We start from the raw sequence: 23067 nt of genomic DNA on the forward strand, positions 1-23067 counted from the left end.
ACTAGCCCCGGCCACTTCTTTATAACCCTTGAGCTCCACCCATTTCAAACCTTTTTTAAAACAGTCTGCCTCAGCAGCAGACCCTGCTTTCCCACCTGATGATGGACGCTTGTGTTGTGCCCGAAATGTCGTGATTTATTTCATTTTATTTTCTACCTAAGTGACTTTACCTAAAGAACCAGAGTACAGAACTTGCTTTTTGAACAAAACAATGAATGATGTGATCTGAACCTGGTATTGCTTCATACATGATATGAATTGCATCATGTTATTCTTATAAGTCATGGATAATGCAATCATAACTAGGCTTACATCACTACTGAACAAGTTGCCCTATATCAGCTCTAGAAATCATGCAGTGTCGTGCTCTCTTATTTTTCAATATTTGATTTAGCAAAGGGACACATTTCTGTTTTGCCAAAGTGAGCAGAGATGCCTCGTACTTGTGTAAACAAAGCAGATAATTTCTGCTATGTTTGTGGTGAAGTGACTTTTGCATCACAAAAGCGCAGTATAACCGCTATGGTTAAGAAAGCCTATCACCTTTATTTCGGCTGAAAAATTGGAGATCAGGACAAGATGTGGGCCCCACATATTTTGCAACACTTGTGCAACAAATCTTTCCCAATGGTTGAACAGGAAAAGGAAATCTATGCCTTTAGCAGTGCTAATGATTTGGAGAGAGCCAATAGATCATATCAGCAATTGTTACTTCTGCATGGCGCCTCCAGTTGGGAAAGGTGTGTCAAAGAATACGCCCAGTACCCCACGGAGGAGGACTGCCGGTTCCTGATGCACCAGAATCATTCTCACTTGAGTCAGACGAGGAAGAGGATAAAACTTCTGGTCCTGGACCATCAAGGTCACATGACCCAAATTTTCTCTTATCCTCCTCTGAACCATACCTCATAGCACAAGGTGAACTGAAAGACCTTTTGAGGGATTTGGAACTACCCAAGAGTAAAGCAGAGCTGTTGGGACTCCAGACTGCAGCAATGAAATCTGGTGATGTTTAGGTTCCATATTCGTAACCGTCAAAAGGATCTTGTCCCATTCTTCTTCATGGAAGGTAACCTTGTTGCCTGCAACAACATCGATGGTGTGATGGCAGCCCTCAACATCGTTCATGATCCAGATGAGTGGAGACTGTTAATTAATTCATCGAAGATGAATCTTAAAGCTGTTTTACTGCATAATGGAAATGTTTCGCCATCAATTTCAGTTGGTCATGCAGTCCATATGAAGGAAACCTATGACAACATGAAACAACTTTTGAGGTGCATAAACTATGACCAACATCAGTGGCAGCTTTGTGGTGATTTGAAGGTTGTTGCTCTCTTGTTTGGTCTACAGACTGGATACATGAAGTACTGCTGTTTTCTCTGAGAATGGGATAGTCATGTGAGAAATTCCCACTACATTGGGGCCTGGGAGGAAAGGTGTTCAGCATCCACCACTTGTTGAATCAAGGAAGATGTTGTTACCACCCGTACACATCAAGCTGGGTCTGATGAAGAACTTTGTCAAAGCCATGGACAAAACACATCTAAAATATTGAAGACCAGTGTACTGAGTGTGTGAGTAAATGCTATATAGAGATTGTTAATGAAATGCGAGTTAAATGTATAATCGTTGTAGGAATGTGAAGACATAGCCACAAAGGAACGAAGTGTAAAGCTGTAAGTTGTTAGAGGGAGTAATTATTTGTAGTGCTTGAAGTGGGTATGAATAGAATGCGTATGGTGGTGTGTACATATTTTATTATTTTAAAGCGAGTGTATGCATGCTTTTTTATTCGTTAATAGGAAATGTAGAATTGATGTATTTAGTCGTAGCTGTTGTATAGCGTCTATGTTGTGTAGAAGATCGTTGATGATTTTTATGATTTTGGGCAGGCCCGTCTAAAGCTGCATGACCAGGAGTCAAAGCCTTTTCTTGTTCAACTTGACTTGTGACAGGAATTCACTCTGGCCTCATGCATTACATTACATAGCATTGTCAATAATTATGTAGTTTATGAGAAGCTCACAATGGCCATATAAATAAATTGCATTCATTACGGTTGCAATGATACGCTAATCGATGCATAGTTATAGTTAAGGGATCAATCCCTGTTTGTCAACCATGTTAGATATACTGATTATCTGGTAATGGCTACACAATCAGATGGAGTTAGGGAATCTTGTTCTGTGCCTGGTTAATTCCATCATTAAATTGGGCCTTGCATATGTTCCACAAAAATAAATCGCCTGCCTAGGAATTTCATGTCATACAACATTGCACTTGCTCAACTCTCCATGAATAATCAGGCAGTTCTGCAAATGTTGGAGGAGCTCCCATACCTGGTTAATGTGTTCACGACCAGCTCTTCAAATTAATCGAGCAGCATTGTTTAATTAGACTGTGTAACACTGTGTGGAAGATACCTGGACTTTTGCTCCAAACAAAGCTGTGAATATCAATTGCCAAGGTCAAGTCCGTCTGAAACCATCCCTCTCCCTGCCAGACTAGCATCGCACCCGTCCCTCACCCTTCATCCTGCGGTTGGTGGGCGGACAGGACAGCACCACGTAGCCATTCATGCCTGGACCCGACTGGGTTACGTGGGTCACCCAGCCACCAGGTGCTTGTTGGCGAACACCACCCCAGGCCTCGTTCCAGGGGTGATATCAGTATAGAATATCTGTAAGGCTGCCCCCAATAAATGCCACCTCGAACTCCACCAGGCCCGTCCCACTGGGGGAAGATTGCGGGGGCGGCCCAGGACATGCTGGTGGGACTGTAGCTCGTCTGGCCTCGGAATTCTCCAGGAAGAGCTAGAGTCTGTCGCCAGGGAAAGGGAGGTCTGGACTGCCCTACTGAATGTGCTGCCGCCTCAATCCTTACCAGGACAAGCGGATTTAGAAACGAACGAACAAAGCTGCGAGTCGTTTTGGCCACAGATATTACTCTTTTCTCTGGATGCAAAATATGAACTTATTTAAAGGCCTGCCTATGATCCCTCTTCTATTGAACCAGACAAGATTGTATGAGTACCTTACAGATCCCTGAAATATGAGTACAGAATAAAATCAGTGAGTCTCTTTGGCAAGCGAGCCTGCATTGGTTGGGTCATAAATCCTGCATACTCCGACACCGCATGGTCAAGCAGCTTCTGTTAATGCAGATATTAGGTGCTAAACAGGCATGGCATTGGCTAGAGAAGCAATTGGAGGATGTAGAGGTGATCAGACCTGCTGATGACTTTACCAGGAGTGTCAAGATCAGCCTCTGTGGAGGAGGCCCCTGAGGTATGCTGCTAGGCAGTTGGAGGTATTTGCTGTGCAACAACAATGAAGTCGGAGTAGCGACGCTCACATGATTGGGTGTAACTGGGTGCCTTTAATGCAGAAAGACCGTGGGAACCACAGATGGTGCATCTGTCAATTATCTCAGTCGGTTATCCTATGACACCTGGATAATTCCCATGATCTGCTGACAAGTGATCCACACTTACATAGCATTAAATTTCACCTATCATGGCATGAGCACTGTGACAAGGTTACTTCAAAATAGTGATGAATGCTCACTGTTTTGTTTTTGCTTATATTGATCCATCTGAAATGTATGTGTAAGAGTTATCTATGTGGGGAGTGGTGGCGCAGTTATTTCACTGCATTATGAACTCAACAATTAGAGTTTGATTATCACCAACAGCAAACATGATTGATAAGTGCAAACTTAACTTATTTTGGACCTCTGCTATGTTGATTGATCCTCAATTACATGGTTAAGTGAGGAAGCATTAATACTGAGCAGATGAAGGCAGCCAGGCATGGTTCTGGACACACCACCACCTTTTTACCATGCCAGTGTATGACAGTAAAGTTTGTATATGCAGTAAAGTATATTGACTCTTGAACACGGAGGTTAATTCAAAACAGTAGTTTATTTTAGTTTTCCTCTGGAAATGTTTATAAGAATGAAATTGGTCAGGAAATTAACATAGCACATATGCAGCTGAAGCTTGATATGTTTATCCGAGCATTCAATCAAATGTGAGCCTGGCTTCACACCTCTAAGTTACGATTGAACATTAATTTATGCATTTCTGCATAACACAAATAATATAATTTTCAACACCCTTTGCTATGTTGGCTGAATTTTGCTTTTATAAATATTCATTTTGTAGGCAGACAGCCGAAATTGTGCTTGGAGTTTTGGGTTAACATTCATTTTGAAGATACTCGGGCTTCTAAGCATATTTAGGACCATTTGTCCTCTCATTGTGTGCCTTAACAGCCCGTGTGATGAATTGGGGAATCTTTTTCACTATATTATGAATATATGAATAAGTATCAACGTGTAAGTCATGAGTGACTGTGTATATATGCATTCCTCTGTGCCTTGATACTGACGTAGATGTGGATATTTTTTTCCGTCTGCAGCTGACGCTTCCTCTGCAGACTTGGTCTGATGGAGCAGAGGGACTCAGCGCAGTTCGGTGCAACAAGGCCACAATGCGACCAGTATGCAAACAGCACGGATCATACTGGAAACTTGACACAACACCAGAGAACACACACAGGAGAGAAACCCTTCAATTGCACTCTATGCCAGAAGGCGTTTGCAGGGTCATCAGCTCTTAAGATCCACCAGAGAACACACACAGGAGAGAAACCCTTCAAGTGCAGTCTGTGCGGGAAGGCGTTTGCACAGTCACCACATTTTCAAAGACACCAGAGAACACACACAGGGGAGAAACCCTTCAAGTGCAGTCTGTGCGGGAAGGCGTTTGCACAGGCACCACATTTTCAAAGACACCAGAGAACACACACAGGAGAGAAACCCTTCACGTGCAGTGTTTGTGGGAAGGCATTTTCATGTTCATCTACTCTTAAAAAGCACCAGAGAACACACACAGGAGAGAAACCCTTCAAGTGCAGTGTTTGTGGGAAGGCATTTTCAGGTTCATCTACTTTTAAAACTCACCAGAGAACACACACAGGAGAGAAACCCTTCAAGTGCACTGTGTGTGGGAAGGCGTTTTCACAGTCATTTACTGTTGTAATACACCAGAGAAAGCACACAGGAGAGAAACCCTTCAAGTGCAGTGTTTGTGGGAAGGCATTTTCAGATTCATCTACTCTTAAAAGTCACCAGAGAACACACACAGGAGAGAAACCCTTCAAGTGCAGTGTGTGTGGTAATGCATTTTCAGATTCATCTACTCTTAAAAATCACCAGAGAACACACACAGGAGAGACACCCTTCAAGTGCAGTGTGTGTGGGAAGGCATTTTCAGGTTTATCTACTCTTAAAAATCACCAGAGAACACACACAGGAGAGAAACCCTTCAAGTGCACTCTGTGCGGGAAAGCGTTTTCACAGTCATTTACTGTTGTATTGCACCAGAGAAAACACACAGGAGAGAAACCGTTCAAGTGCGGCGTTTGTGGTAAGGCATTTTCAAATGCATTTTCTCTTAAAATACACCAGAGAACACACACAGGAGAGAAACCCTTCAAGTGCATAATGTGCGGGAAGACGTTTGCAACTTCATCAAATCGTCAAAGACACCAGAGAACATACGGGCATCAGAAGATCCCGAAGGAGTCGAGTCTGAGTCAAAGTGCTGCAATGAGCCCATCCCTTGTGAAAAAAGAACTGGAAGAAAATCCCAGTTTAGACACTTTGAAAGATATCAAGTTGAAATATGAAGAGGTGAATTATGAATTTGAAGAAGTGACAGTGAAGAGCGAAGAAGTGAAGGTTAAATATGAAGATTCAACTCTAAAATCGGACCTTCACATCGATGGAAGTAACGTGAAGCAGGAGGAGAATTCTGACTGTGAGGCAGAGCGAGGCAACTCCCAGCAGTTTGTGGAAGTGGAGGTGTGGGTGGACTTCTGAGACAAGACCAAGTCAAATGGAAACCCTGTAGATGTGCAAGCTTGAGACAATGAAGCTCCAATAGATTCAAGTTTGTCACGGGCCTTTAATTAAAGAATGTGAAGTTGAACACTAAGTTCCTAGGTTCAACCTGCAGAGTAAGAGCGGTCAGTATTTATGGACCTGTGGGTTTGGTAGATCTCTAACCAGGAGCGAGAGCCAGTAAGCTCCCAAGCATTCACTATGTGATAAATTCATTTATATGGTGCTTGCTTAATCGCCTCAGCAGCTCGGAGTTTTGTATAATAACTCATCACAAACACTCGAAGGGCATCCCCAAGTGGCAGCTGCCCCTGTGTGGGATAAGGTGGCCCTGCACCAGCCTGCATGTGGGCATGAGTTTGTCAGTAGGGGGCGATGATTGATGTGAAATCTCCGTCATGTAATTTTTGGATACTATTCGGAATTACCCAAATTTTGACATTGACACCAACATGTAATGACCTATGTGTTTTGAATGACAATAGTATGTTTTACATCCACTATTAAGCAGAAAGTGCATATTTTGGTTAATGTTGCTGGAGTAGGTAGGGGTGGCTATCGGATTTGAAGCTTGAACCTCTGTAATAAATAGAGAATGTGCTACCACTTGGCTTCCCTCAATCTGAGTGTAGGCATTCCAACCTTAATGTTTCGAATGGACGCAGATATTCCATTGAGAGGGGTCCACGTTTCACATGCCGAAAGAAGGCAGGGCATGACTGGCTGACAAGACCCAAAGCTTTGTGCCAAGCGACAAACCAGGTAGCTTCCACACAGCATTGCGCAGCTGATAAAAAATTAACCCGTAAAAACAAAGTTTTTCACTATAAATCCTTTATATGCGTGGCATCGGTTTTATTTTATTATTCATTTCCGTTTTTCTTGAGTAAGAGTTTCATTTTTATCACATTGGTATTTTAAATTAAATATGAAAAAAAAAATTCCCTAAAAAGTGCAAAATTTAGGGAAAAAAATTTCACGAAAATAAATTGTCACGCATAACGAGTCTGTGTGCAAAATGTCACCTCGATTGGATCATGGGAAGTGGGTTAAAAAACGACCGAAAGATTTGCACAGTCGTAAGCGCGCAAGCAAGCAAGTGAACTTAATATAAAGGATTTAAAAAGAATGCTGCCCGACTGATTCGGATCACCCACGTACTGTCGACATGTATTATGTACCCACAATGTACACATACAATGTACATACAGCATAAACACACAGTCTGCACATACACATAGTGTATACATATGTAGTTGCATAGCACTGGCTGCAGGCAGAAAAGGGGATTTGCGGCATGCGGCAGTCCTGACGTTAGCAGGCCAGGATATACACGAGAGGGGGATCTAAGGGAAAGGTCACAGAAGGGGCACCAGGAATCCGCTAGGAGGTTCCAGTCAGTAAGGGGGCCTGGCCGGGGCAGAGCGAGGCTACGCTGACCGTATAAGAGGGGCCTTTGTGGGGGACCTCGGGCTGTTGGAGTGAGATGCCTGTCGTGCTGCTGAAGTCCATCTTCGCCATTCTTCTCGTCTTCGCCATTCTTCTCGTCATCGTCTCCGTCTCTACCATCTCAGGGCGCCGCTAGTCAGACAGCCTACCAACTGTCCTGGTTGAGTAGCGTCACCGATAATAGACGGATTAAATATTAAGTGTTAACCCCGATGGTGCTCGTTAATAAAGAAGTGCCTCCAAGTCTTATCGTCTCCGAGTTAGTCACTACCAGGGGCGGTTTCTTCATTAGGGCGATTGGGCGACGCACCACCAATGTCATTCAACCACAGTTACGCTAGCCATTACTGTGCCTCTGGATATAGTCCAATCAGCGTCATGTCACGTTCTGTGGAGTACCGCCTCTTTTTGGGCGATTTCACTCTGGCTGAGAATCGCCCAGAGTGTTCCCATAGACTTACATTCAAAGATGTGTTTTTTCGAACGGCGGGCGCTCCAATGCATTCTCTATGGCTTCCGGGAGGGCTCGCACTAACGTGCTTACGTCATCATACGTAAGCACGTTTCAGTCAACAATATTATTTGTCGCCACCTAGTGGAATCTTTAATAAAAGAAACTGAGTGAATTGTAATAATAGTGAGTATAGAAACAAACAAGATGTATTGTAAGAATCACTTTATTTTTCATTAATATTAAAGAAGTGAAGTTGCCTTTACATGCTTAAGCTGTTAATTTATCCATTGCATGGGTGGACCTTATTCTTATCAATCATCCAGACATTTGCCCCCCCTGAGAGATTTTGCAGGAGCCGCCACTGGTCACTACACATACACATTAACAAGAACAACAACTGCAATTCGTCAGTAAGTGGCAGTGACGTCACCACGGTGCTTGTGCAAGGCTATATGCACGTTAAGGCCACGTAAAGTGTCGAACACCCGCCGACAGGAGGTCACGGGGCAGACCCAGGTGCCATGGGTCGACTGACTGAGATGACTGGAAAATGCACCACCTGTGCCCCCTACTGTGGCAATACTACACACACGGTGTGTTTACACGCACATATTAGTTGTTTTTCCGATAACGTCACGTAGATAGAAAAAATAAAAATGAAATTAAGTGAATAAAAAATACCACGACGTTGCGATCGCGACACAAGCTGTCGTCATGAGGAAAAAGAGGGTTCGCCTCTAAAGGCAAACTGTTTTTAGGGTTTGGAGATGCACATAGCCCAAGTGTATCAGCAGCACCAGCAGTACGGGAGAGAAACCCTTCAAGTGCACTCTGTGCGGGAAGGCGTTTTCTCAGTCAACACATCTTCAAAGACACCAGAGAACACACAAGCATCAAAAGATCCACAAGGAGTGGAGTCTGAAATCTTCTTGTGAAAGTTAAAAGTGCTGCAATGAGCCCATCCCTCATGAAACAAGAACCAGAAGAAAATCCCAGCTTGGACATTATGAAAGGTATCAAGGTAAAATAGGAAAATGCGAAGGCGAAATGTGAATAAGTGACAGTGAAGAGCAAAGAAGTGAAGGTAAAATGTGAAGATGAAGATTCAACTCCGAAATCAGACCTTCACATCGATGGAGGCAACGTGAAGCAGGAGGAGAATTCTGACTGATGCAGAACGAAGCAACTCCCAGCAGTTTGTGGAATTGGAGGTGTGGGTGGACTTCTTAGACATTGCAAAGTTAAATGGAGACCCGGTAGATGTGTAAGCATGAGACAATGAAGCCCCACTAGATTCACCTTTGTTACAAGCCTTTAATGCAAGAATGTGAAGTTGGAACATTCAATTCCGAGGTTCAGCCTGCAGAGTAAGAGCGGCCAGTATATTTGAACCTGTGGGTTGTGTAGATCTCTAACCAGGAGTGAGAGCCAATGAGCTCCCAAGCATTCACTATGTGATAAATGCATTTATATGGTGCTTGCTTAATTGCCTCAGCGACTCGGAGTTTTGTATCATATCTCATCACAAATACTCGAAGACCACCCCCAAGTGGCAGCTGCCCCCGTGTGGCAACAGTTGGCCCTGCACCAGCCTGCATGTAGGCATGAGTTTGTGAGTAGGGGGCGCCTGTCGGATTTCAACCTTGAACCTTTTCAATAAATATAGATTGCACTACCACTTGGCTTCCCTCAATCTGAGTGTAGGCATTCCAGCCTTAATGTTTCGAATGGACGCAGATGTTCCGTTTAGGGAGGTCCACGTTTCACCTTCCTAGAGAAGAGAGGGCATGACTGTCCGAGAAGACCCAAAGCTTTGTGCAAAGCGACAGACCAGGTAGCTTCCACACGGCATTATGCAGCTGATGAAAGGAGAACGCTGCCCGACTGATTCGGATCACCCACACACATTGTAGACATGTATTATGTACACACAATGTACACAGTGTACCCACAAGGTATACACGCACAATGTACATACAGCGTAAACACAGTGCAAATACATTGTATAAATATGTAGTGGCATAGCACTGGCTGCTGGCAGAAAAGGGGATCTGCGGCATAGGCTGTCCTGACGTGAGCAGGCCAGGATTTCCACGAGAGGGGGATCTAGGGGAAAGGTCACAGAAGGGAGCACACCAGGAATCGGCTGGTAGGTTCCAGTAAGGAGGAGTGGCCGGGGCGGAGCGAGGCCACGCAGAGAGTAAGAGGGGCCTCTTAGAGGAATCTTGGGCTGTTGTTGGAGTGAGATTCCCGTCGTGCTGCTGAAGTCCATCGTCGCCAAATTTCTCGTCTTCGTCTCCGTCTACCATCTCGGGGTGCTCTAGTCAGACAGCCTACCAACTGTCCTGGCTGAGTAGTGTAAAGGAGAGCCAACACAAGGTTGCAGGGGGTTCGTCTTTTATTCCTTCCTTCATCCCCAGCCTTCTCAATCTCGTTCCCGCCAAGATCTCCCCTCGTCCCGCCTGTTCTCTCTCTTATATCTCCTCGCTTGCTCCTCCCCCTTCCCCTGTCACCGTCCCACTCCCCCTCCTTTTGGTGGGAATCCTTCCCCTGACTTCCCTTACATCACCCTCCCCCCCGTCACTGTCCTCTCCCATGTCCGTACATTGCACCCTTGGCTGGTGGCCGATGTGCCCTCAGTGAGGACACGCCCCCTCAGTGAGGCCACGCCCCCCAGCGTGAGGCCACGCCCCCCTCAGTGTGTGAATCTGGCTCTGACACTAGCCAGTGCCTCCCCAGCCATTGACCTCACCGCACGTCACTCGTGTATACACAACTAGCTTTACTACCCGGCTTCGCCCGGGACTTGGATTCACCACGCCCGGCCGCCTTTTTCTCCCCAGTGGCGATGTTCACACACCACACCAGTTACTCGTTTGAGGCTGAGTCGACCTAGGGGAGGCCCAGGAGCGGTTAAAATAATCGTCACCGGTGGTGGCCGTGAGCGGGAATCAAACTCGGATCGCCAAGTTTGTAGCGCAGCGCGCTAACCACTACACTACCGCTCCAAAGACAAAGATCCCCCATATAGCTTTAAAAGACTGTAGGGGCAAGTGCTGTTAGCAAGTACCTATGAAGGCCGGAACGAACCTTTGCATTACCTTTCCCTGCACGGGTCACATGACAGAGTTAACGTCACAGCTCACTTGCCGTGCACAACATATATGCATTATTGAGCTCCCCCCCCCACCAAAAAAACCACAAAAGTGTATTTTGATAATTTTTGCATGGTGTACAGTCTGGAAAGTACCCACATAGGAAATTTCAAGTTTGTTGCATGTCGGGAAGTACGCTAAACATTTTGAACAGACACACATTCACAACTTTGCCTTTTATATATATGGAGATAATGTTCGCGTTGTTGAGCTCATGCGCCCATAAGAGTTTCTCTTCAAGAGTGGGAGCAATGGAAAAGAAATAAACAAACTCTCACCACTCCGCATTACCTCATTGGCGTGAGACGCCAGGGGGAGGTGTACCCCGCTAGTGACGTCTTGTCACCAAGGTTTTCAACCCACCCCCCTCCACCGCATTCTTGAAGTGTAATGTCACGTCTGGTTCGTCATTTGCTGATTTCCGTTCCCATAAAATCCTCCACAATAAAGGTTTTTTGGGTTAAAATCCTTGTGGGCAAAGCAACGCCCAACCACTCAACATATTTTATTCATAAAAACCGTCGCGAGTTCATTGCGACGGGTTCAGCAGCCACACCCCATCACTAAACATGGACTCGACTCATTAACATAATTTATTCACTTACACAGCCGTTCATTGGGGTGTTTTACCCCGCAAGTGACGTCATGTCACCTCCTGCTGCCGCGTGACGTCACGAGATACCAGGAAGCTGCCTGGACTCGCGCGCACTCACTGAGATCCGAGGTGAGAAGTTCACATCGTGGTTGTTGTTGTCGTGGTGGTGGTGGTTGTTGTTTACCCAGGTAGAGCCTCGCTCCTTCTCGTAGGGATATCAATTGAGTAGCAGCGAGTATGGAATCGATGTCCAGGTTGGAACATTACAACGCGGGGCCTTGCCTCCTGCCCTCGCCTGATTGCATTTGCTTTAATTATCTGCTTAAGTTTAATTTGTCTTCACCTGGCTCACTACAGTTTTCTATTTTGCCAAGCCCACTTGAGCTATACCACTCTTTTTCAGAAGCGAACTGCCCACAACAAAGTGGCTTATCAACGTGTGGAAATGTGTATCGGTCAAATACTCTAAACGCGTGGTGATGCTGACTCTAAATGTGCAGGAAAAAAGCGGATCCGGAGGAAAATCCACGCAACCACGGGGAAAGAGAGACACGCAAACTCCAAATTACATCCGTAATACAGGTTTGTTTGGGTTAGATCGCGTAAATATATAAATGTGTCTTTAAACCCGCCACCACCCGACACAGCCAACTAGTAAGGGTTGTCACGTAAACAGAATGTGGCCAATTTGTCACTAGTACAGCACGCCGGTTGTGTGTTGGAAAACCAAGCCACAACATTTATAATATTGAGTGCGATGTTTCACTAGTCATTACAACCAGCGTCATCAGGCGACAGCCAAATGTTGTGCCTTGGCTTTGTGGGAATATAAATTGGGTCGCTGGGTTTATAGTGCAGCATGCTAACCGTTGCACCACCGCTCCCCACTCATGCACAGACATCATCTGAAGTATGGTATATATTCAGTACTAGCTAAGTTACCCGGCTTCGCACAGGTCTCAGTAATCAAACACTAAGAGTAATGTCCTTCCATGTTGGCTTCATTAGAATTATTGAATTATGCCAATAAAGCCTGTAAATGTGTGTATATTGACACGTTTTTTTGGTTGTGTTATACAATCGCAGGGCTTGTTTCATAATGAGGGCAGCTTTTAAATTTGTTACCCTTGGAGAGCTTCAGGATAGACAATGTTGGATCTTTTGCCATCAAGTGGGTTTAATTGAATGAAGTTTCAATTTTAGCATACACATCGACAGCAAATTGGCAGAAGAGCTCTTTGCATCTCAGTAAGAGATTGAAGCTGCCGTTTCGCACTATGATCCTGAAGGAAAAAACGTCCATGGCGGAAATCTTTTGTGTTGGTAAGCCTGTTGCTGGGTCAGTTTTGGCGGACTAGGAAATGGTAGCCATCATCACCTTGCAGGATTTGCATCTTGGTGTTGATGACATTTTTGCAATGCTGTTGAGCCTGTCACCTATTGTCAGTCATGCAAATTAGGTAGTGGCAGCAGACTGCGAATGCGATTATGTGGGCATGTAGACAGATGTCGGGATGAGTTGGTTGTTGCCAAAACATGTAATTTTGGAAGCATGAGTTCTTCTATTGTTGTTTTGGAATTGGCTTGCATAGGTAGTGTTGACAGGTATCAATACATGAATAGGCTCGGGATGGTCATTAATTGTAGGGAGCTGAACCATGGTACTTGTTGCAGCATAACCCTGGAGAGTCTCTTTTCCATGTTATTGCATGGCAGTAGCTGCAAGAAGTAGACATGGAATCAATGGCAACTAATGGATAAGAAATGTAAATAAGTGAGGAATGTATGGAAAAAATACTTTTCCTTTTGGCTGCAGGGTAGACACCTGATTGCAGGCATTGTAGTGCTGTTTGCAAGCTGCCTTGCTTGTTGGTGGACAGGAGTTTGATTAGCTATGGCAGCATCCATTTGTGCTGTGTCAGTATTCTGTGTAGCTCATTGCTGTTGAGGAGTTGCTTTCGATGTAGGTGCAGGCAAAACAGCACTGTTGGCATGCTGTCTTGCTTTTTGCTGGACTGCAGTTTCATAATATGTAGGTGCAGCCGTCACAGCAAGCATACGTACGCAGGTGGAGGGGGTGTGTAAAAAGTATGCGTGCGTACAGGGAGGGGGGGAGAGGTCAAGTTTTGACAGATATTTGTGTATGTACTTAAATGGATGGCCCCTATATGAAATGTCATAATGTGTTTGCGTGTGTGGGAAACCGGAAGTAGTGACAATGCCCCCCGGGCTTTAACACATGACGAGAGAAAGAGAGGGGGTAGGTGAGGAGCAGGGGGGTTTGGAGTGTGCAGGTGTTGAAGGTGAGCAGTTAAGCTAAAAATAGAGCAAAAAATACTATCTCACCCGTGAGAGCACATGGAAAATTTGAGGTGTGTTGGTTTCATGGTGTTGGCGCAATTTGGTTCACAAAAAGTGCACATGCGCAAAGCCTGCTTTATTTATATAGATTTTTACTATTTTTGTCTTGTACATTTTTATGTTTACGGTTTCTCAATGTTTATTATTCATTTTTGATTATTTCAAGCTTTCGTGACTGCAGGGATTAATCTTCTTGGTTCTTTCGGTAAAGTCACGTAGAAGGGAAATAATAAAATAATAAAAATAAAACATAAAATAAAATTCTCACGACGTTTCGGCCACAACACAAGCAGCCGTCCTCAGGTGAAGACCTGGTATCGACAATCAAGGGTATTTCCCTGTCCCCAGACGACCTGTCAGTTTTGATGTGGTTTCCTTGTTCACCAAGGTTCCCGTACCTGACACCATCGCAATCATTGAAGACTTGGTTGATCAAGGACTTCATACTGATGTACCCCCCCTGGTGAGACACTGCTTAACCAACACATACTTCACCTGGAATGGAACTTTCTACAAACAAACTGAGGGCACCCCAATGGGCTTCCCCCTATCTCCAGTTGTAGCCAACGTTTTCATGGAGAAATTTGAGACTGACGCCATCCAGACTGCCACTCTACGCCCGACCTTATCTGGCCATATGGCCGGCCGGCTCTAGACCAATTCCTCGACCATATCAATTCCATACACCCAGCCATCAGATTCGCCATGGAAGTCGAAAAGGATGGCAAGCTACCCTTTTTGGATGTCCTAATTAAAAGGAGACCTGATGGTTCAATGAGCCATTCTGTCTACAGGAAAGCTACCCATACGGATGCTTACTTAAAACCGGATTCCCACCACCATCCATCCCAGAAGAATTCCCTCATCAAGACTCTACACCATAGAGCCAAATGCATCTCCGACCAGGAACACATTGCCAGTGAACTCAAGCACGTACACCAAGCTCTCAAGGCTAATGGTTACTCCAACTACACAATCCGCAAAGCCATCACTCCAACCATGAAGAAGGATCCTTTTGAGGAGCCATTTAAAACCATCACCTTACCCTACATTGTGGGGGTCACAAATAAGATCTCCAAAATCCTGAATGAACACAAGATCCAGGTCCAATTCAACACAGTACATAAAATCCGTGATCTGGTCCCGTCTGTAAAATATGTGGTTCCAGACATACAGTACCCTGGCGTCTACAAATTAAGTTGCCTCTGTGGTAGCATTTACATTGGAGAAACCAAACGACATGTCTTGGACCGAATCCGTAAACATAAAGCAGACCTGAAACAGGGTAGGATGAACACCTCAGCCGTGGCAGATCACTGTTATAATTCAGTGGGTTCACGTGACATTGACTTCTCCAAGACGGAGGTTCTCTGCAAGCCATCCGGCTACCATGAGAGATTCGTTCACGAGGCAATCCACATATACAAACAGAGACAATTTCAACTGAGAAGATGGATTCTGGCTCAGCAATCATTGGAAGGGCGTGATAAACCATTTCGGGTCTTGATTGATTTTGTTTTATGGTGACTTTCAGACTGCAGTCCATTCGCTGGCATTGCCTCTTAGTACCTTTCACGCAACTGTCAATAGTATGGTTTATAGCAGATTGTATAATAATAAAGAGTATAACAGTGTAATGTTTAATATAATTCATGAGGTAATATATAGTATCATAATTGCATAGTAGGGTTGGTAGAATAATACATAGTGTAATATTACATGTCTAATATTATTATAGTCTATAGTAACGCAGTGTATAATTCATTGTTGGGGTCTGTCTATGGCAGTTTATATTACAGGGTATAGTCGTGTGATGTAAGAAAAAAAAAAGATTAGATGGAGGCATATTATAATAATTTTTGCGACATTTAAGTGTAATGTATAATGGCTTATTGTTAGTAGCTCAGCTTATTGGAGATTATATTGAGAATACTGATGATATTGATGTAGTTTATATTTTAGTTTTTTATCTGTTCACTATATGATAGTCATTATATAGTGTATTGTATACCCAGTTACTTAATGTTAATAGCTCAGCTTATTGGATAATATATTGAGTACATTGATTATATTGATGTAGTTTATATTTAGTTCTTTCACATCAGTTTATTGTATGATAGTGGGTGTTGCAGTTCTTTAGCATCAATATACTAAATGTCTCTGTTGATATCTAAACTCTGACTTTAACATAGCCACTTCCGTGACCAGTTACATGCTAATTCCTCACATTAACATCCTGCTCATTCTTTCACATTAACACAGCTTATTCAATGCTAAATTCGTATGTTGATATGTAAACTCCTTTGTCAAGGCACTCTTCTCCTCCCACCCAGCTTAAAATACGCTGCCAAGCTTAGCAGTGTTCATTGGAGCGCTGTCTTTCAGACAGCTCTGTCTTCACCTGAGGACGGCTGCTTGTGTTATGGCCGGAACGTCGTGAGAATTTTATTTTATTATGTTTTATTATTTTATTATTTCCCTTCTACGTGACTTTACCAAAAGAACCAAGAAGATTTATTTCAATTGTTTAGTTTTTAGGCTATTTGGAATACAGTACAGTGCTTATTTCAATTGTGATGTTGTAAATTTTAGTTTCCGTTTACCTAACACCTTTACGTAGGTAAGCCCTAAGTATTGAATATTGCACTTTTACCTTTCGCACGGCACTTTCCAAGAACTTAACCTCTGTGATATTCAAGGGGCTGCTGTATTTTGCGTCCTTCTACGACAGCAGAGGAGTACCGATTTTTATCAGGAACTAGATCTCTGCTTTCTTGATGAAATTAAGGCCTATAGTACCATAAAGAGACTTGGGGCTTTGGGTTGTTTGTTTTAAATGTTACTGCTGCTCTGCTCACATGCGTTGAGTATTTTTTGGATTTTGGGTAGGCCCATGTAAAGCTGTGTGACCAGGAGTCGGAGCCATTTCCTGTTCAAATTTGCTTGTGACAGAAATTCACTCTGGTCCCATGCATTACATTACATAGCATCTTCAATAATGATGTAGTTTGAGAAGCTCACAATGGCAATATGAATAAATTGCATTCATTTCGGTTACAATGATATGCTAATCGATGCCTGGCTATAGTTGAGGGATTGTTCTCTGCTGGTCAACAATGTTACATCTGCTGATGATCTGGTATTGGCTACTCAATCAGTTGGGGTGAGAGAATTTTGTTCTGCGCCTGGATAATTCCATCATGAAATGGGGCCTTGCATATGTTCCACAAAAATCACCTGCCTGGGAATTTCACGACCAGCTCTGGTTTGACAGCCAAAGTCTCACTTCAAATTAGTCGAGCAGCATTCTTTCATTAGACTGTAACAGTCTGGAAGCTGCCTGGACTTTTGCTCCATACAAAACTGTGAGTGTGCATTGCCAAGGTTTAGTCCATCTGAGACCATCCCTCTCCTAGCCATACTGGCATTGCACGTGCCCCTCACCCTTCATCCTGCGGATGGTCGGCGCACAGGATTGTGCCACATAGCCATTCCAGACTGGGCCCGAATGTGTTACGTGGGCCACCAAGCTGCCAGGCGCTTGTTGGCGAACACCTCCCCCAGGCCTCGTTTCATGGGTGATATCAATATAGAATATCTGTAAGGATGCCCCCAATAGACTCCCCCTCGTACTCTACCAGGCATGTCCCACTGGGGGAAGACCCCGGAGCCGACCCAGGACACGCTGGTAGGACTATGTCATTCAGCTGGCCTGGAAATGCCTGGGAATTCCCCAGTAAGGGCAAGAGCCTGTTGCCAGGGAAAGGGAGGTCTGGGCTGCCCTACTCAATGTGCTGCCGCCACAACCATCACCAGGACAAGGCAGATTTAGAAACGAACAAAGCTGCGAGTCTTCTTGGCCACAGATATGACTCCTTTCTCTGTGGATGCAAAATATTAACTTATTTTAAGGACCGTCTGTGCTGGCTTATACCATGAAGGCTGGCCTGCCTATGATCCCTTTATTGAACCAGACAATATTGTATTAGAACCTTAGGGGCTAAACAGCCATGGCATTGGCTAGATAATAGATTGGAGGATGTGGAGGTGATCAGACCTGCTGATGACTGGTACCAGGAGTGTCAAGATGTTCCTTTGTGGAGGAGGCATGTGACTTATGCTGCAGGGCAGTTGGAGGTATTTACTCTGCAACAACAATGAGGTCAGAGGAGCGATGCTCACATGAATGGGTGGAACGCTGGGTGCCGAAAATGCAGCAAGACAGCGGGGAGTCCAGCTGGTGCATCTGTAGTAACGTCGAATACAGATCGACACCCGGGGTTGAGGCACGCTGATGTTTATTTCAATAAGCACAGGGGACACGTAATACTGGAGGGGCTATCGGCCCCCTCACCCGGATAGCTGGGAACACACGGCTATCTATCCTAACCTGCCTCCTAATCCTCCAATTACTGGGCTAGGGGAGGCTGTCTGGCCCGACACTGGTGAGTCGGGCTACGGCACCCGGAGTCCCAGAGTCCTAGCTCTGATTCACGGGGCCCCGCTGCTGGCTCGGTCCTGCGCGGCCCTTACAAGGGCGGCGTTCCAGGGGAGACCAGGGCTCTCACTAGGCAGTCTTCAGTCTTCAAGAGTTACAAACACATTCTGCCCCGAGCCCTCCGGCTCATCCCCCTATATCTCGAACCCCTCCCCGCTGGGGAGCCATCTGCGGACGTCGTTGCGAGCACCCTCCCGTGTGCTCACGAAGCCCCGCCCACTGTGCTAGTTTCTCGTAGGATCCCATAAATATCACCCCTACACATCTCTCCTCCGTAAGACCCCTACATCACCCCCCCCCTGTACAGCTCGCAGCCGTCCCGGCTGCAACATTGACAATAAAAGTTTAAACCATCTCCATCCCCCCAGCGTGTGCCTCATTTTTTTTCAACAATAACGCAACGAGAAGAACAACAGGAAGGAAAAATAACCCGACGAACCCCCCCCGAATAAATACGAAATCCGTAGGACGAGCGCATATACACGTGTTTCTTTTCCTGGAATCCCCCCCAGCACACACAGACACCCAGAACACACACAGCACGGACGCCCCACACCGTGAGCACAACATGCGAATGTACACCGGAAAAGAGAAACCAAAAAAATACAAAATTTTTTTTTTTTTTCCTTTTTTTTTTTCTTCTAATTTTCTCACAAGAGTTTTCGCATTTTTGCGCGCGTCCTCGCCGCAGGCCCGTCACACGGGACAGGCCCGGCCGGCAGGTCGTCGGCCGGCAGGTGTACATCACCGAGTGAGTGTTGCTGACGTCGCAAGACCCTCAGCATCCCCTGTGGGGGTCGTCGGGCGTGAGCCCGTCACTCCCGGTGCACCTGGGGGTGGGACAGCCGGCAGCACGTTAGGCGAGAGCACCGGAGAAGACCTCCCCGAGTCGGACGCCCCCCCACGTTTGGCCACGCGCGTGTGTAGTGGGATCTCGCACCGCAACGAAGGGTTTTAGCCTGGAGGGGTGTACAAACCACCGGCGCCTCCCCCATTGAATGCGCATGCACTGAGGTCTCAGGACCTCAACCACCTCGACGGGACCCCGCCACGGTCGCAGCAGTTTAGAGGAGGACGCGAGCGGTACCTGGGGACAGTGCAACCATGCCCTGTCCCCCGGCTTCCACTGTAGCACATGCGCGCGACCCATTCTGAGGCGCTCATTAGCCCTCTGCCGCCTGTCAGAATTCTGCATGGCAGCATCCCGCGCCTCCGTTAATCTTTCCAGGTTGAATTTAACATGTTCGGCCAATTGAGTTTTTCCCTGCGGCGCTGGGATCTGCAGCTGGGCCTGAACAGGTGGCTCCGGTTCGCGGCCATACATAAGGAAAAAGGGGGAAAATCCCGTCGCAGCATGGGGGGCCAACCGGTATGCTGACAGGACCCCCTGAATTTTCAAATCCCAATCTGTCTGTGAGTCAGAAACGTGCTGCGACAACATCGACGTGATGGTACGATGCAACCGCTCAACCATCCCGTCGGTTTGTGGGTGATATGGAGAGGTGCGAATCTTTTTAGTGCCAAGGATCTCACAGACCTGTTTGAGCAATTTGCTTGAAAATTTTTTACCCTGGTCGGTCAGCAGCCGCTCGGGAGCACCTTTGTCAAGGACATATCCCTGGACAAAGGCCTCCACGATGGCTGCCGCCGACTGGTTGGCCAGGGGCCAGGCCATAGGCCAGCGCGTGAAATATTCAACACCGGTTAGCAAATACCTATTACCCCTGGGGGTGGCGGGGAACGGTCCTAGAATGTCCAGCGCGACGAGTTCGTTCACCCGGGAAACCCTGATAGATTGCAGGGGCGGGTTCGACTCCTTCGCTGGTGGTTTGCGCTGCGCACACCTAGGGCACGATCCTAATAGATCCCCGACATCCCTCGTCATGCCCGGCCAAAATAAATCAAGTTGGAGCAAGGCCAGGGTCTTTTGGGTACCCAGGTGGAGGAGGCGCTCGTGAGCGGCCCACACCACCCTACCCCGTAACCCCGAAGAGACCACCAGCCGGTGTCGACGGGATTTCCCGTCCCAATGCATTAACAACCCACCGAGCATTTCCCATGCGTCGGCATCACCCCTCCCCCGCCCCCGGTCCCTGACGCGGCGGCGCAACGCAAGGAGGGAAGTATCTTCCATTTGCAACCGACCCCATTCCGTAGCAGGCAACCCCAACAGGGAATCAGAACCCTGTTGTGCGATGGAATTTGTCATTGATGCTGCGTCGTCAGCAGCCGCCAAGACCGGGACAGGCAATTCAGCAGGATGCCTGCACCGACCCGACCCCAGGAGGCATGCGCATTCGGGGGTGGTCGGCATGCGTGACAGGGCGTCCGCGTTGGTGTGGCGAACGCCCTTACGGTACGTGGTCTGAAAATCAAAATCCTGGAGAACCTCCAGCCATCGAGACAATTGTCCCGATGGTTGTTGGACTCGCAGGGCGTACTGTAGCGCCGCATGGTCTGTACGGACGGTGAAACACTGTCCGTACAGATATGGCCGGTACTGCTGGATGAAGTAGACAATTGCCAGCAGTTCCCGACGCGTGACACAATATCGTTGCTCCGCTGGAGACAACACTCGGCTGCCGTACGCGACCACCCGTTCCACGCCCTCAACCACCTGGGACAGCACGCCCCCAATACCTGTGTTGCTCGCGTCGGTATCGAGCACAAAGGGTTTTGAAAAATCGGGATAAACCAGGGGAGGGGCATTAACCAGAGCGTCCCGAAGTGAGCGGAACGCAGCCTCCTCCTCCTGTCCCCAATGGAAGCGGACCCCCTTTGACGTCAAAGCGTGCAGGGGCTTAGCAATGGTGGCAAAGTCCGCGACAAAGCGTCGGTAGTATGACACAAAACCAACAAAGCTCCTGACCTCTCCCACCGAGGTGGGAGTCGGCCAGGAGCTGACGCACTGCGTTTTGGCGGGATCGGTAGCAATACCCGAGCGCCCTACGATATGCCCCAAATAACGTACCGATTCGCGCAACAAATGACACTTTTGGGGTTTAAATTTCAAATTAGCAGCCCGCATTTTGAGGAAAACGGCCCGTAACCTCTGGAGATGCTCGTCAAATGTTTTGCTAAAGACGATAACGTCGTCCAAATAGATTAAACACGAATCCCACTGCAATCCAGCCAAAACCAATTCCATCAATCGCTGGAAAGTCGCCGGCGCCGAGTGTAATCCCATCGGCAACCGGTTAAATTGGAAGAGACCATGTGGCGTACGGAATGCAGTTTTAGGCTTAGATTCATCGTCCAGAGGAAGCTGCCAGAATCCCGAAAGCAAATCCAATGTGGAGAAGAATCGCGCCCCCGCCAAGGCGTCGAGCGATTCATCAATACGGGGAAGCGGGTATGCGTCAGCAACGGAAATTTAGTTGAGGCGGCGAAAATCGACGCAAAACCGCAACGATCCATCCTGTTTCTTTACCAGAACGATCGGTGCTCCCCACGGGCTGGTAGAGGGAGAAATGATATCGGCGGCTAACATGTCATCAACAGCCGATTTGACATGGTCCTTCTCGGCGGGACTCAGCCGGAAGGGATTTTGGCGTATGGGCGCGCTGTCACCAGTATCAATATGGTGACGCAGCAAATGGGTGCAGCCCAGATCGAATTTGTTTTGACTAAACACATCGGCAAATTCGCGCAATAGTGTCCTAAGTTTTTGACGCTCTACATCCGACAGGTCCGTCGATCCCGCACAAAGCGCCTCAAGCCACCCTTCATCGGTGTCCGAATGTGGAGTCGGCAGAGTGGCAGCGTGCACGTGATTTGCGACAGACTCCTCACAGGGCACCGGCGTTGCGTGAGCAAGCACGGTCCCTTGGGGAATTACCACGGCCTGCGACCCCACATTGAGGACCGCGATGAAGGGGTCCCCGTCCCCCCTTACAATGGTCTGAGCGGGAATCAAATGCGGCCCGCTAACCGCAGCCCTAGATGGCCCCAGCAGGACACCCTGGTCCCCAACACCCTTAGCGAAGGGCCTACGAAGCTTTAGGGGCACCAACATTTGTGCCCCCGGCGGCACGCGAACCGTTTGAACTACAAACGCGGGTACCGTCGCGAACGCCGACCGATCCGTAGTAGGGGAAGGCAAAAACGCCATCCGTCGTCCCGACGGGAGTTCAATGCAACCCTGATTAATCATAATCCGAATCGGCATTTTGCCCAAGAAATCCGTCCCCAGCAGGCACGGAACCGCCAGCGAGGAGGAAACAAAAATAGGGCCGGACAATTTAATATCACCGATCGAAATTTGCGCGCGAATCTGACCCATGATACCCAGTGAGCCCCCGTTAGCAGCGTAGAATGGGACATCAACCGGTAGCAAGGGACGACTTTGGACAGGGAGAATGTTGTATATTAGTTCCGAAATGATGGTCGCCGACGCACCTGTATCGACGAGGATACGCACTTCGACCCCGTCAATATACCCTACTACGGCCGACGACCCCGACGGCGCAGCCAGAACGCGATGGGCCAACACGGACCACTGGGCGGGTTCGAATTGGGTCCCCATAGTGGTTCGTGTTGGCCCCACGGTGTGCAATGTTGGCCCCCCGTTCGTTGCGGTGTGTACATGTGTAACGGGTGTGTGCTTCGGCCAAACATGTGGGGTGCCGCGACTTGCCGGGTC

At 47.1% G+C, this 23067-nt stretch overlaps 1 protein-coding gene across 1 annotated transcript in view; it reads left to right on the top strand.

The window, feature by feature from the left end:
• The window catches only part of LOC144953570 (uncharacterized), a 48547-nt gene that overhangs the window by 16952 nt on the left and 8528 nt on the right, over positions 1-23067 (top strand). The window contains exon 3 of the mRNA XM_078884152.1: positions 4428-5567. Coding sequence (XP_078740278.1) covers positions 4456-5567 — 1112 coding nt within the window. The 5' untranslated portion in view covers positions 4428-4455. The remainder of the gene's footprint in view (positions 1-4427; positions 5568-23067) is intronic.

The sequence above is a fragment of the Lampetra fluviatilis genome, chromosome 78 (genome assembly GCF_964198595.1).
Source record: "Lampetra fluviatilis chromosome 78, kcLamFluv1.1, whole genome shotgun sequence".
NCBI classification, from domain to species: Eukaryota; Metazoa; Chordata; class Hyperoartia; order Petromyzontiformes; family Petromyzontidae; genus Lampetra; species Lampetra fluviatilis.